This window comes from Gavialis gangeticus, unplaced genomic scaffold (genome assembly GCF_001723915.1).
Source record: "Gavialis gangeticus isolate Ggan-Ray unplaced genomic scaffold, GavGan_comp1, whole genome shotgun sequence".
In the NCBI taxonomy this organism is placed as follows: Eukaryota; Metazoa; Chordata; order Crocodylia; family Gavialidae; genus Gavialis; species Gavialis gangeticus.
In genome coordinates, this window is record NW_017729033.1 from 39,123,902 (window position 1) to 39,139,854 (window position 15,953).

Here is a 15,953-nt window from a genome sequence, read left to right on the forward strand (position 1 = left end):
CTTCCGACCCTAGAAACTATGAAACCAACTAATTGTACCCCACCTAGCCCTTCTGCCCATGAGGGGAGGGGCTTCTGGTGGCAAAGGCCAGGGTTAGGGGCAGGAATTCTGGTCCCAAGATGACAACTAGGGGGTGGGGCTACCGTTAAGGGGCAAGGCTACCAATGTGGCCCTCCAAAGCTCACAAACTTCTAAGTCAGGGATGTCCAACCTTTTTGAATGTGGGGCTGGATCACGAACTTTGTGGGCCGGCAAGCCGTATTCAAATACCTCAGGAAGTGGTATCACATCAGGAAGTGATGTCACATAACCTTTGACACCAGTGAAGTTGCAGGGGTTGACATGGTGCTGGTTGACATGGCATGCATGCCCGGGTTGACATGGTGCTGCAGGACCTGCCTGTGCAGAACCGGGTCAGCACCAGCCAGGAAAAGCAGCATGCAGCTGAAGCCGGCTTCCCATGTGCTGCTGGGGACGGGAGGAGGCCGGTCAGGTCTGCACCAGCCACCAGAAGTGGCGGCGGAGCCGTGTGCTGCTCGGGACTGACTGGTGCAGGCTCGTCCCATCCCAAGTGGCACACGGCTCCGCTGCGGCTTCTGCTGGCCAGTGCAGACCCAGCCGGCCTCCTCTCATCCCCAGCAGCACATGAGAAGCGGCCCCCTCAGGGCCTCGCGTGGGTGGCTGGGCCCGGAGAGCTACAGCGCCCAGGGGGAGACTGGCCAGGGGAGCAGGCGCCGCCTTGCTATGGGGCAGGGCAGCGGGGCTGGCTTGAAGCGGGCGGGTGGGTGAGGAGGCAGGCGCAGGCCGGAAGTGCCAGTGCCCACTGCTTGGCTTCCTGTATGGGGCCGCTCCAGCAGAGCAGGGCATGGGCACTGGCAACCGCGTGCCCCGCAACCCCGGCCTGGTGCCCCTAGCTCCGCGCAGGAACTTAACTCTGTCCACCACGTGCCTCCATTCACCATGCATGCAGGCAGGGCTCAGGCTATGCTGCAGCTTCCCTGGTCATGCGCTGGGGCAAGGGGCGGAGCCAAGGAACAAGCTGCACATGCTGTCCCCAGCGGCAGCAGGACCCGGCTCACTGATGAGCCCGACCGCGTGGGAGTAAGCAGCTCCCCTCCCCTCACTGCTGGCTGGGGTCCACGGGATGGCCCTGCCCACCTCACCTCGCTGCTGCCCCGCGGCTGCCGTGGAGCGCGGAGCAGGTGCCTCGGGCCAGATAAAATGGCTTGGCAGGCCGCATGTTGGACAAGCCTGCTCTAAGTGGACCTTCAGCTGAAATAATTGTCCACCCCGTCCTAAATTTATCTCTGGTCTATTTAATTAATACAAGATACTTGCTCATTTATAGTTGGTTAGGGTCTAGACCAGTGAGGGCCAATTTTGTTAGCAGGTGTAACACAAGTTAAGCCCTTTGCTTTCCCCCAAGTGCTAGTCCTATCCCTTCCCCTGCCTGATCTGCTGCTTTGTTTTCTGCTCTCTTCCCTGTGCTTCCTGTGTGGTCTATTGCTCAGCTTGCTGTTTGCTTCTGCTTCCTGCCCTATCTGCATGTGTCACATAGAAGGTGCCTATACTACTTGTTACATGTGCACCACTTGTTGGCTATTCTAATCTCAACTGTGATGCAAAGTATGTTTTTTGTGGGGGAGAGAGGGGTTCCTAAGTGGTAGAAATGGCAAACAAAGAAATAAGGTAATAGTTTTTATTCTATACTGTGAATATTTCATGTTTAAAACCAACTCTTTATTTTGGCTTCTCTAGTTTATAACACTTTGCTTGAAAATGATACAAATTCAGAAGTGAGGCGTGCAGTATTGTCATGTATTGCTCCATCTGCCCAGACAGTGCCAAAAATTGTTGGTCGTATTATGGATGTTAAAGAAGTTGTCAGGAAGCTGGCATATGAGGTAAAACATCCCAACTTCTTTTAATTTCAGTTTCAAAACCTTCAGAAACTTTTTTTGTTTTTTTAAAAGAATCTCTTGATGGAAAAGATTGGTAACTGGTATTTTTCATACTCTGTTATGGGGAAAGTTCTTGTATAAGGCACAGCCAGGGACCCTAACTTTTCAAGTTGCTTCTTCTGAATCTTTGCAAAAGTAGTCAATTTTTCCTTAGCAACATGAGGTTTTTGGGCATTGTGAACATGAACAAAAGCAAATTTTGTTGTGAGTGTGCAAACTTTGTTAAGCACAACTCTTCAGGAACAGAGAACATAAACATTCTGTTTCTTTCCTACTTATTTTGTAAATTCAACTTTTTTCTTGGAGCTATGCATTTTTTTCCTATAGTTTGTATGTCATTAGAGTTTCATTAGGATTCATGTATTGGTTTATTGTAGTAGCACCTGAATGTCTGAAGTGTGGTATAAACACAAAGGAAGAAATGTTCTTTTCCCAGAAACCTCAAAGGCTGAAGTTCAAGAACCAGCCACTAAGAAGAGTTTGGCTCCATCCTCCTTGAAACCACCATTCAGGCAGTTGAAGGCTGCTAAATCCCCCCTCAGTTTGGTCTCTGAACTTAACATGCCCAGTTCCCTCAGCCTCTCCTCAGAAGTCATGTGCCTCAGCCCCCTAACTATTTTCATTGCCTTTCGCTGGACTCTTTCCAATTTATCCATATCCTTTCTATAGTGGGGGCCCAAAACTGGACACACTACTCCAGATGTGGCCTCACTGGTGCCTAATAGAGGGGAATAATCACTTCCCTTGATCTCTTGGTAGTGGTCCTACTAATGCATCCTAGTATGTCATTAGCCGCCTTTGCAACAAAGGCACACTGTTGGCTCATATTCAGGTTACTATCCATTGTAACCCCCCCGTCCTTTTTTGTAGGGATGCTATCTAGCCAGTCGGTCGCCAATCTACTGGTGCATGGGATTGTTCCATCCTAAGTGCAGGACTTTCACTTCTCCTTATTGAACCTCATGAGGTTTCTTTTGGTCAGTCCTCCAATTTGTCTAGGTCTCTTTGAATCCTAGCCCTACCCTCCAGCATATCTACTACTCTCCCCAGCTTGATGTCATCTGCAAACTTGATGAGGGTGCACTCCATCCCATCTTTCACATTGTTGATAAAGGTATTCAACAACCAGCCCTAGGACTGACTCTTGGAGCAATCCACTTGATACGAGCTATCAGCTAGACATGGGGCCATTGATTATTACCCTTTTGGTCTGATCGAGCTAGTTTTCTGTCCACCTTACAGTCCATTCATTCAACATGTACTTCTTTAGCTTGCTTGTAAGAATGTGGGAGACTTTTAGTAAGGTTTTTGATGCAGTCAAAGTATGTGCTGTCCACTGTTTGTCCCACATCCACAGAGCCAGTCATTTTATAGAAGGCAGTCAGGTTGGTCAGGCATGACTTGCCCTTGGTGAATCCATGCTGATTGTTCCTAATCACCTTCTTCTCCAAGTACTTAGAAATGGATTCCTTGAAGACCTGCTCCATGATTTTTTTCCAGGGACTGAGGTGAAGCTGAGTGTAGTTCCATGGATCCTCCTGTTGGATGTGTGCTGTTTACCCTTTTTTCAATCATCCAGGACCCTCTTAGGTAATCTAACTTTAGTTTTTAGGTTGCTATCTGTACTGATGGTCTCTGAAGAAGATATTTTGGTTTAATGTAGCAGTGTTATTTCATCAAATCACATGTTTGAATTCTTTTTTTAGTGCCTCAAAGGAAAATTTGCTCTTAAGGGCCAGGAAGGAAAAGTTTAAGTGCTAATGCTGTGCAGGATTAAGTAGGCAGACTCCTGTGTTCATATAAAACCCTGCTGAAGTAAAATGAAGTTGAGACTCTGCAAGGTCAAGAGTTCCTCTCCTTGGTTCTCCACAACACTGGGGCCACAAATGAATGCAGCCTGTTTATCTGTCTTTGAGACTATGATCAGAAGCTTGTTTTGTAATTGCTGTTAGACAATGGCATTTAATTTTTTAACTATGCTTCTACATTCTTGATTTTGTTATTTACCACCATAATGGGTACTTGGAGTGTTCAGTTGTAAGCTGCTGAGTCTACGGTGTAGAAATTAATTTTAGTCAGATCTCAATCTCTCTCTCTTTTTTTTTTAAAGGTTTTGGCAGAAAAGGTTCCCATGAAAGTTTTGTCCATAGCTCAGAGAGTAAAGCTATTGCAGCAAGGACTCAGTGACCGATCTGGTAAGAGGAGTATTTCCTTCATCATTTTTGCTTGCTGTTACTAATGGATTCACTTTTTAAAGGTTTATTGTCAATTATTTTTCATAGTTTTACTATGCTTGCATACTCACAGATGTGCAGAAACATGCAGAGGTACAAGCTGTAGCATAACAGCTTATATTGGTATGCTATCATAGTGATACAGTTGCTATATTTGTCTATATCTAAACCTTGGTTTTTACGTTCAGCCCAAGTCAACACTTATTCTCTGTACTTCAGATTCTTTAATAGGGTTATGAGGGGGGTTATGGTGAACTTCGGGGTGCCTGCAGCCCACCCTGTAGCTCCCTCCCAGCTGCACTGCTGTGCCTGGCCCAGCCTCCGCTGGGAGCTGCCCCAGCTTCAGTCCACCCTGTGCATTTCCGGGGCCTATTCCTGGCAGAGCCTAAGACAGGCAGGGCGGGGGAATGACACTGCTGAGAGGGAGCTATTGGGGGGTCTGTAGCCACCCCAAAGTTCGCTGTAGCCCCCTTCTAGCCCCCTGCTCCCAGCAGCACTGCCTTCCACACACTCTGCCCAGCCCAGGCTCTGCTGGGAACAGCCCCGACCCCAGCCCTCCCTGCCCTGCACAGATCCGGGGGTACATGCCCCCCAGTGCCCTCCTGGATAAATGACAGCAATGGCAGCAGGAGTTGTTGGATGAGCCGCCTCCCCCAGACCCCCTCCCTTTTCCCTGGATGAGCCCTGCTCCATCTCATGTCCCTGGATGAGCTGAGGCTTTGTCCTCTGCTCACCCATCCTGACTGAGCAGCACTTGTCCCAGCTCCAGCCCCTCCCTCCCTCCCTCCCTCACAGCAGGGCCTTGATTTCCCACCCCACCCAGACTTAATAGCTGGAGGCAGCTCTTCAGGCTGCAGGCTGTCTTCACTGCCTGTGGGGTGCACTGTGGCCACGTGCAGCATGGGCATTTGTTGGCCCAATTATTGGCCACTTAAGGCCAATATCAGATAACTTTCTTTGTATTGGTACCAATCTGATACCAGACCAATGTATTGGTGCACCTCTACTTTGTATGTCTTTATTATTCCTGCTACTTTTAGAGGCAGGGGCAAGATGGCTCACTTTTTTGATTCTCTTTAAAACCAGAGGCAGCAATGTAAAACTCAGTGGTGTTTTTTTCTGTAATCATATTGCCTCTTTCCTTGTATAGGATTGTAAGAAGTTACTGATAGTTTGTCTAGTTAGTTGTGCTTGGGGATGGACTCTTCGCTTGGCAGTTCCGACTTTGTCTTCTTTAAAAAAAAAAATCAACTTGGACTTCGATTTAGCTCTTTTCTGTTGAAAACTGCTACTTCAATCCAGACTTATTTCACTAACTGATGGACGAATTTGGTATCTGCTTACGTGAGAGCCACTGTACTCATCATTGCTGTTAATAATTCTTAGCTATTACATCCTTTTTCAAATATTTCCTTATTCATTGTCCATATCTTAAAATGGACTAAGAAATATGCAGTATGAAATTGTATTTGAATATATATGGGAAACATGGTACTTTATACTTTCAATATAATTAGCTTCCTTTATCGATTAAATAGATGCTGTTAAGGAGGTGGTGAAGAAGAAACTTCTTCAATCTTGGTTGCGGGCGACTGAAGGGGATGTCTTAGAATTGCTTCATCGACTGGACGTAGAAGACTGTCCTGAAGTGGCTGTTCCTATGCTTAATGCCATGTTTTCATTATCTTCAATTAGTGACTTAGTTCAAAACTGCAAGAACCTTGATAGCAGGTACATGAGCTAATTCTGTGCATCTTTAAAGATGAATACTTTCAACTGTTATAAATTTGAGTTCAGGATTTTAGTCTTTAACGGGGGAGGGGATAGTGTTCTTTATTATGGAGAAATGAGTTGAAAGAGTATCATGCTCTGTACTCATGATTCTCAACTGGGGTTTTTCTGTCTTGCCTTTTAAATTTGGCATTACTGTAAACACTGTTAGAGTACTTCATCTAGTTGTGGTGTTACAGTTCAAGGAAGATGCTGCAAAAAGGGGTAGGATTCAAAAAAGCCACAAGAACATTTTAAATAGAGACTGTTAGACGTATGGTCCATGGGTCATTTGGCCAGCAGGGCTTCTTGCTGTGACTGTCAGAGCTGCTTTATCAGCACCAACAGCTGAGGAGTAAATATGGCAGCTGCTCAAGCCCTTTTGCTTTTCTCTGGCACAGTGGCTTCCATAGCAGTATCTAGGTATATTGAATAGCAAGCAGCACTGTTAGTTTCTTGGCTGCTGCCACTAACACACTGTTTCTGGCAGTTGTACTGTTATCTCCTGCACTGCTGGCAGTTTTGGTGAGTAGCTTCCAGGCTAGATCTGAATGTGGGTCATCCATCTTGTGAGAGAACTCCACAAGGCCAAATGAGTTTGATACCCCTGATTGAAAGGATTGAAAAACTGCTCTAGTGAGACTCAAGGGGTTCTGCACATTCACTGCTCAAAGAAAGAGATGATTTGATCAGTCTCTAATACTGGCACAGCAAATTGTGTGCTGTATTGCAGAATTCTGCAATCAAACTGTTTCTGTGGATTTGTCTCATCCCATCTTTTTAGCTGTAGTGTCAAGTTCATTGTGGGTGGCTGGGGCTGCTAATTGGAATATGTATATGAGTTTGTCCTGGACAGGTTACTTGCTGTTAAGTGAGAAGTCTGCATCAAGATACGGATGGCAAATGGCTTTATTTATTTATTTGTTTGTTTACTTATTTATTTTAGCCAAATGATCAGTCTTGAATGTAATGAATGAAGTGGGAAATGAAACAGGATGGTTCTAGGGTCAAATCTTATTTCCATCCATCACATGGACTCTTTCAAATATTTTTCCTGCATAAACATTGAACTTTGTGGCACATCATGCCATCATTTGTACATAAATGCAGAAAGACTCTCAAGTATTATTGAAATAGTTCTTGTGTTTCACTCAAACAGTATCAGCACTTTTTTTTCCCTTTGAACTGAACTTTGCTAATTAAATTTTCAGGGAAAACTAATTGAAAATTGAGTTTTATGTATTAATATTTTAGCTGATATCAGCAGTTTCTCTGTATGCATCTACACTTTTCAGAAAAACTATTCCGGTGGAAGAGCTTACTGCAGAAAATGCTTTGTACTGGAGATCTCTTTGTGAGTATCTAAAGTCAAAGGGTGAAGAAGGTGAAGCGCTGTTAGAGCAGGTTGTGCCAGAACCTGCCATCTATGCAGAATATCTGCTACGGTAAGTATATTCTAAACTTTTAAATTTTAATCTCTAAAGTGCAAAAAAAAAAAAAAAAAAAGTAACAGGAGAGATTAGTTTAACTTATTGGTGTATAACCATTCCTTATGATATCAAATGTTTATAGTAAAAAAATCAGCAAACTTGTGCATGAATTGGAGGGTAAGTATAAGGAATAAATGATTAACACACATTCACAGATTGGAGATCATCAGTCTTGTATCTGATCTTATCTCTGGATTTTCAATTTGTGCAATGTTCTTATATTTTGTTCAAAGAACATTAAAGCTGCAAAATCAATTAAGAAATGTCAAAAAATAAAGCAGTATGTAATTTATGAGGCCATACATTTGAATGGGAAGAATAAAAAGGTATTAAAGCTACCCATTGAATAAACACTGGCCTTGCTTTGTTACAGAATGAGGCAGGGATCCTGTTTTAATAATAGCATGTGATTGTGTAATGAAAGCATATGCACAGAATGGCTGAATTAGGTTTACGTGGTCAACCTTAAATTTGGAATTTCCCAACTTTTAAATATTTGACTGATGTTCATTTACTTATCTTTTGGGTGTAAATTCCTAACTTTTTATGAAGCAATCTGAAACCCCTGTTCTGTCAAGCACAACCATCTTGACCCTCTTCAACTTGGGTAATCAGTAGGATTAGGATGTTGAGATCTAGAGCAATAGTCCTCTCCCATTTGAGCTAACAGAGTAAATGGCTGATAGTACAATGCTGTTTATTCTTTGTGTAGCTGTCACTACTGGGGATAAGATACATTGTCAGTTTGTTTCACAAATATTTGCTAGGGAGCAACGCAGTGTCTGAGTTTGAAAATCGTGGGTTCCTTTTCAGGCTCTGGAGAATAGAGCACTCCAGTGGTTATGAGTTATTCTTTTCCCTGATATTCTTCTTTCGGTCTTCATCCCCTGTTCTTTTACTTAATCAGCTTCTGCATTTTTTCCTCATTCAGCTCACCTAGCCCCACTGCATTCTGTACTACCTGGTACCACTTAAGCTCAAGCAATAAAGCAGTTGTTGAGGAAGTCTTGGTTTACCCTGCAAACCTATGCAGGATCATGCTCATTTAATCTATGGAAGGATGCATACACACTGTCTGGCAGATCAGAGCTGTCCATTCTGAGTGCAGGTGAAGTCTTAAGAGAATATTGTTGTTTTATTGTATATTTAGGGATTGTGGAAGTTAAGATCTTTCAGTATCCTGTAACTTAAAAAAATTACGTCAACTTCAGTCAATGATAGTTGGGATGGCAAGCCAGTTAAATAATGTCAGCTGACTACCAATGGACTATTCATGCTCAAATACTCCAGTGAGTCTAAATGTCTTGATGTAGGCAGTGGAAATGGGGAAAAAAGATGGTCAGGAAGAAAGTAAGTGCATTTTGCTTGTAGTGGGGGAGAGAAGCTGCCTGCTTTCTATCCATCCATGTGATCTGGGTCCTGAGTAAAAAGGTCCTGAGTAGAAAGAGGAAAATGCCTGAGAACATTTTACTTTGTTGACCTTCTGATAGAGTAGCAGATACAAACAGAACTGGGTAGCAAGTAGCTGATTTAAAATGCAAGAAATGTTTTATAATCTAGACACTTGCATTCTAGCAGGTGAGACATTGATTTTGAGACGGGGGGCAGCCAAAATCACTTGTATGGAAATATTTGATTAGAAATGAACATAGGAAAAACTGTTGAAGCTAACACAAGTATGTGACAGCTGTAGGTAAAATAGAGAAGAGAAATCGCAAATGTTTCTTAGCTATGGTCAAAATAAATTTGTATAGTTAAATGACAAGAAAAAAGAACCATCTGAATAAATATCTTTTTTAATTCTCTTCTGCTTCACCTTAGTACATATCACCACAATATATTGGTGAACTTAATGAGTGACAATATGGAAATGGAATTTGTTTAACTTGTTTTCTCATAAGAATGTTGCTGCTGTTTGCACTTCCCTGTTTCTGGAAAGTCTTCAAGTGTTCATCAAATTGGTATAAATAGGGATCTATTTAACTTGTGGCAAGACAAGCCATTTTTGGAGCATGCTCGTACCATGAAGAGCCAATTTTACAACCATTTTCTGGCAGCCCCACCTCTTGTTGCAGATTGGTGGAGAGGCCCTGCCCCTTGCTATAGAGAATAAATCTTGATCACATGAGTGACTGCGGGCATTGCCATATTGTCTAAGTATTGCAGTAAGGATTGGGACGTTCTAAAACAGTGTATTATATGATCAATAAGCTGTTTTTTGGGGTGGTGGTTGGTGGAATATTTCCTGACTATTGTTTGTTGTTTTGTAGTTTCTGCAAAAACTGCAAAACAACAAATTTAAATAGGTTCCTGGGTATAAATAGCTTTTTCACACAAATGTCAGATAACCATAAAAATGAACTTGTTTGCTAAATGTATTCTCAAATCTTGTGGTTTAATAGATAACAAGGCTTGCTTGATTCCTTCACTGATGTTCTTGAAGTCCAAGACTGAGGCTGCTGATAAAAAATAAAATACTGTAGAATAAACCTCCAGCTCTGTTCTTGGTAATGTGCTCCCACATGTAATGCCCATGTGTCCTCATACAAGCAATATTGGAATCTTTAATAACAACTACCTGTTGGGTTCTCTCTGTAGTCTTTATTATCTGTACTGCTCTTTATTATCATATGTCTTTATTACCTGTACTGCTTAGAGAGACTGGGGCAAGATGGCTCACTTCTAGATACTCTTTTTAAAACCAGAGGCAGCAAGGTAAAACTTGATGGTGCTTTCTTCAGTTATCGTGTTGTATTGTGTCAGCAGTATACCATTTCAGGTTAAGTACTAGAATTTTTTTCCCTACTTATGTCTAATTTACAAAGTTCCAAGTGGGGAAACAGTTTTACGATTTTTTTTTTTTTTTAATACTAAAGTGGAAGCTGTGAAGAGAGTTGCTGCTCTTACTGAAACGACTCCTTGAGTGTTCCTAGCATCTGATGATGGAGTGATTATTCACAGTGAAGTTGTAATCGTTATTATTAGTAAAAAGTAGTAGTTTACACTGCCTAATACCAAGAACAAATTTATGAATATTAAGAAACATTTGTGTTAATGCTGAGTGAAGTCAATTAACGGAAGCTAAAGTGAAAAGAGAGAGAGAAGAATCTTGGCAAGAAAAAAAAAGTGATCTTGTTGCACACAAGGCTACCTGTCTTCATCCATGCTTCCAGGGCCAACACCTTTGTGCTGAAGTTTGGTTCAGCTTGTGACATTATATTGCAGCAGTTCCCAAACTAGGGATTGTGACTAAATTGAAGTCACAGCATTTATGAGTGGGAGTTATAAGACCTATCAAAATTGCATTGGGAGAGTCAGGGACTCAGGATGGCATCCAGCCTTATTGTGGCTGTTGCTAATTTAACAGAAACATAAAAGATTCTGGCAGAGCTAAGAAGTTTGTAATGCAAACATGTGGCTGTGCCATCGTTATGTCATGTAGAATGTAATCCCAGCTCTTGAACTGAAAGAACTTGTTCCTTTGTTCTGGTAGAACGGGGTTCACCTATGTAACATTCTAGCTTACAGTGGCAGAAATTCTTTTACCACATCCATGTACCACTGAGTGTGCAAAATAAAATTTAGGGACAACATCTAGTCAAAAACTGGTAATAGACTAAAGACATCTGCTGCTGGGAAGCTAGTGAGTATCTCAATTTAAAATCAGAGAAGAGATGGGAGATTAAGAGTTGGTATCAATATTAATTTGAAGAGAAAGGAACTAATGCTCATGGATATGATGCTTATGACACAGATCTGGATAACGGAGTTGAAGCTGCTGATAAAGGAAAAGAACAGCATTTTGTTTTGTATTGGAGTGCAGCAACAACAACAGGAAGGCAGATCTAGATTAAGTGTACGTGTAATTCTGTGACAGGCCATGTCCATACCTCTGCCCCAACTTTTTGGTAGCCCAGTAGGTCGCCTAGGACAACTCTGCAGGCCATAAATTTGACACACCTGTCCATAATAACTTTGCCTGCCTTCCTGCCAGTCTTCTGTGAATTCTTCCTGCCACTTTCTCCTCACTACTAGCAAACTGGGATAAAAGAAACTAGGTTTTACATGACCAGATATGGAGCAACTTCCACACTTACAGGTGTCTGAGTGCCCACAAGCCCCTCCCATTTCAGATCATATTTGATAATGTAAGATCCTTGTTCAATTAATTTTATGACAGCACAGTAGTACCCTAAGAGCAGAAGCTCAGGTATTTGGGACCATAATTGCTTAGGAGCAAAAGCAGAACTGCTGACTTTATCTAGAAATGTGTTAGTATCCAGTGCATATCCTGGAGCACAGGTGTTTTCCAGCATGAAATTACTTATTAACACAGCAGCTGATCGGAAAAGTAGGTGCCTTGTCATATTTTTTTATTTTGCTTTACACCGTTAACTCATCTGCACAAATGATGTCTCCCCCACTTTTTTTTAACTTCATATTGATGTTTGTCCAAAAACCATACCATGATCTATATTACAGGAAATATTTTGTGAATTATTTAGGATTTTTTTTCCAGTATAACCACTTCTGTCTCCATAATACCCAGATTTTTCTTGCTTGCTCTATGGTTGTCACACTTCACCAATCTAAGAATGAATTGCGTGAGAAGTACCCAGTAAGATTTTCCAGGGTTCTATATGGATGTGGTTATTAAATGTTATGCTTGTTGCCTGAGTAGAAAAATATTCAAGGGTATATTTGAGAAATGGTTTATGTATGTAATAGATATGTATGTAAAAGATAATAAACACAAGGGAGCATGATTAAACTTTATGATTATTTTTTTTAGAATGCTGCCGAGTGCTTAACTTTATACTAATTTAGGCATCTCAATATTGGGGTTTTATGGACTTTTTATGCATTTTGAAATACCCAAATTGCTTGTCTTCTAAATATACTAGAACTTACAATTTTTCAAAAAGGGAAACCCATAAGCATTCACAGTAAAATAATTATGAAACTTCTGGAATTGAAGTGGGGGGGTAGAGAATCTTTTTGTTATATGAAAACACTAAGGAAAAGTTGTCTTTTTGTGTGTTTTGACATTGCAATGAAAACGCTGCATTTAATGATGACTTCTTTTTTGCATTCAGTTACCTTCAGAGCATTCCAGTTCTCAATGAAAAACAAAGGGAAGATTTTTCTTGTATTGAACACTTGATGACGAAAGAATTTATAGGTCAGCAGCTGAGTCTTCTTATAGGATGCATGGATACCACTGAAGAAGGGGGAAGGTAAGCTTAATACTATTCATGTCTAATTTTTTTTTATTTGAAACTTTGACATTTAGTAGGGAAATTGTACCTAGAATGTGTTTTTAAGAAAGAGAACCTGATCAACCGGTCAAAATCCAACAATCAACAATCAGTAGCATGATTTCCAGGTGTGTGCTGAGTCCTATTTGCTTACTGTAGTGGGAAATTAAGTATTAAATATTTTTTTGTTACTTCAGACCTACTGTTAACAGGGTAGCGTATTCACTTTTTCTGTCCAGAACAGCTAAGTGCCAACTGAATATCCTTCATGACTTGGTGTCAGTGACATATATTTCCATTTAAGTTCCAAGCCAAGTTGACTGATCCATTCAAACGACTTTCTTTCAACTTGAGCAAATATGAAAATCATGGAAAAACCATACGCTTGGAACATCATGTCTTGTGTATACCCTTTTCTTTTTCTGAATGTAACTGTACTTCAAATAAAACTGCAGATTTGGCAGACTTATAACTATCTAATGAATTGGGAAAGCTTTGAAGGAGTAAAGTTCTTTGAAATATCAGAATAGGTAATAAAAAAGTGTCTATAGCAGGGGCAGGCAATTATTTCAGGCGGAGGGCTGCTTACTGAGTTTTGGCAAGCTGTCAAGGGCTGCATAGGTAGCCCCCGGTTGCCATCTTGTGACCAGAAGTCCCTCCCCTTGCCCCCAGAAGTACTCCTTTCAGCAAGCGATTTTGCTGCCCCAGAACCAGAAAAATACCAAATTATATTCTAAAATGTGATCATCTACAACATTCATTAATTTGATTTCAGAAAATTTTTTCTCCTGACTTGCATGCGTTTGTATAGTGTATACAGAGGTGACTGCACGATAGCTTAAAATGAAGTCTTATTCTTGTATATTGTGGGGGGGGTGGGTATAGGTTTGTGGGGGCTGTGGGTGTATGAGGGGAGAGTGGCTGGGGTTTGTGTATGGCAGTGTGAAGGGAGGCGTAGATGCACGTGTATGGAGGGGTGTGCGTGTGGGACTCACCGTATGAACACACAGCCACACACTGCCCCTGTGCCTGCTGGCGCACACGCGAACACACGTACATACTCCGACCAGCGCGGTCCCATGCTCTGCTGTCTGGGGATGCAGGCAGAAGCCACAGCCACATGGTGCTGGAGGTGGGCGGGGGGGCAGGAAATCGGGGAACTGGCTGGGGATGGGTGGGGCTGGGCTGCTCAAGCCTGCAATCCTGCTGAGAACTCCCTGTGGGTCCTACTGCCCCTGGCTCCACCCAGCTTTGACAGGGAGCTGGGGCGAATAAATATTAATTTACTAAATTTTTTAGGGGCTCTGCAGGCCGGATAGAATGGCCTGGCAGGCCAGATCTGGCCCACAGGGCCGTGTTTTGCCCGCCCTGGTCTATAGGAATATGTGGATTTTCACAGAATGAAAATAGAAACATTCCATGGTAATCCATACATAGTTACTGTTTTTATCCTACTTGTCTTCTGGTAGATCAAGGTTGTTCAACTTAGTGCCTGCTCAGTTTCGGTCATGGGTCTTTGGGCTGCACCCCCTACCACATGTGCCAGGTGTAATGCAAATGTGGGCAACCATTGAACTGCATATGCAGATAGTTCCCACCTCTGCTCCCTTGCTGGACCCTGCTGTGGACTTCCCCAGTGCTTTGAGCTATGCTACCGCACCCTTTGGCATGGGAGCAGGAAGTGAAAGTTAAGGAAAGGAGCAGGGGAGCCTAGAAACCCTGGCTAGAGCAGCAGCCAGAGCAATAGGGGGAGCGGCAGCTGAATAGGAGTCTGGGAGCTGCACACTAACCCATTGCAGGTCTTATATGGCCTGTGATCTGCCAGTTGGACAGCCCTGATTTTTAGATCAGTATCCCACTTCTATAGAAAATTCAGTGTTAACTGATAAAACAAGGCCACTAAACACTATTGATTAAGGGGAAAAATGATTCACTATCATAGTGAAGAACATTCTAGTAATAAATATTCTTTAGGATACAGAAAATGGATTTAATATTAGCTATGACATTTGAAAAAGGAAACTCTAATTTTAAAAACAATACATCTTTTTTGTTTTTGTTTTTTTAATTGCAGGAAACGTCTGTTGTCCGTTTTGCAGGAGATACTTATTTTACCTACCACTTCAGTGTCTCTTATATCTTCACTTGCGGAAAGATTGCTCAGTATTATTAAAGATGATGACAAAAGAATTGAGACTGTAAGTAACTTTAGTTGTTGTCTAAGTCCTATAACAACTTGCCTTCACAAAGTATTATAGTGGAAGTAGCAGAAATCAGTTATATTTGCCAGTGTTTAGATTTTTATTTCCTTTTCCAGGCCAGCCTAAGTTATCATTCACCTTAGTAGATGTGCACATCTACTCTATATAAATTAGCTGACACTCGCACATCTTAGGGACCGGAACAGCCACCCCACCTCTGGGCCCCCCTTAAACCCCAGGGGAGGCACATGTAGGCCAAGGGTTAGTGAGGAACTAGTTAGGGAACTTCTGGAGGGACTGGATGTATTCAAATCAGCTGGTCCGGACGATCTCCATCCCAGAGTGCTGAGGGAATTAGCTGAGGTCATTGCGGGACCCCTGGCTCAGTTTTACGAGCACTCATGGTGCTCTGGTGTGGTGCCAGAGGACTGGAAGAGGGCCAATGTGGTTCCCATCTTCAAGAAGGGGAGGAAGGAGGACCCGGGAAACTATAGGCCAGTTAGTCTTACCTCAATCCTGGGCAAGCTTTTTGAGAGAATTATTCTGGCACATGTCCACAAGGGGAGATTATGCTTAGGAGCAACCAGCAGGGGTTCATTAGAGGCAGGTCCTGTCTGACCAACCTGGTGGCCTTCTACGACCAGGTCATCAAATCCTTAGATGCAGGGGTAGCAGTGGACATAGTCTTTCTGGACTTTTGGAAGGGCTTCGACACTGTCTCTCACCCCGTTCTCAATTAAAAAACTGTGGGACTGTGGTGTCGACGCCTACAGTCAAATGGGTTGCCAACTGGCTGGAGGGCCGTACCCAGAGAGTGGTGGTGGCTGGGTCACTTTCGACCTGGAGGGATGTGGGCAGTGGGGTTCCGCAGGGCTCAGTCCTCGGGCCCGCACTGTTCAACATCTTAATCGGTGACTTGGACGAGGAGGTAAAAAGCATCCTGTTCAAATTTGCTGATGACACTAAGATGTGGGGGGGATGTGGGTATGCTAGAAAGAAGGAGTAGGCTACAGTTGGACCTAGACAGGTTACAGGGGTG

At 42.7% G+C, this 15,953-nt stretch overlaps 1 protein-coding gene across 2 annotated transcripts in view; it reads left to right on the plus strand.

Annotated features, from left to right (window-relative positions):
* The window catches only part of NCAPG (non-SMC condensin I complex subunit G), a 56,835-nt gene that overhangs the window by 11,569 nt on the left and 29,313 nt on the right, over positions 1 to 15,953 (plus strand). For both annotated transcript variants that reach the window (XM_019526438.1, XM_019526439.1), the window contains 6 exons: positions 1,759 to 1,904; positions 4,072 to 4,156; positions 5,734 to 5,926; positions 7,261 to 7,410; positions 12,552 to 12,692; positions 14,788 to 14,911. In XM_019526438.1, coding sequence (XP_019381983.1) covers positions 1,759 to 1,904; positions 4,072 to 4,156; positions 5,734 to 5,926; positions 7,261 to 7,410; positions 12,552 to 12,692; positions 14,788 to 14,911 — 839 coding nt within the window. The remainder of the gene's footprint in view (positions 1 to 1,758; positions 1,905 to 4,071; positions 4,157 to 5,733; positions 5,927 to 7,260; positions 7,411 to 12,551; positions 12,693 to 14,787; positions 14,912 to 15,953) is intronic.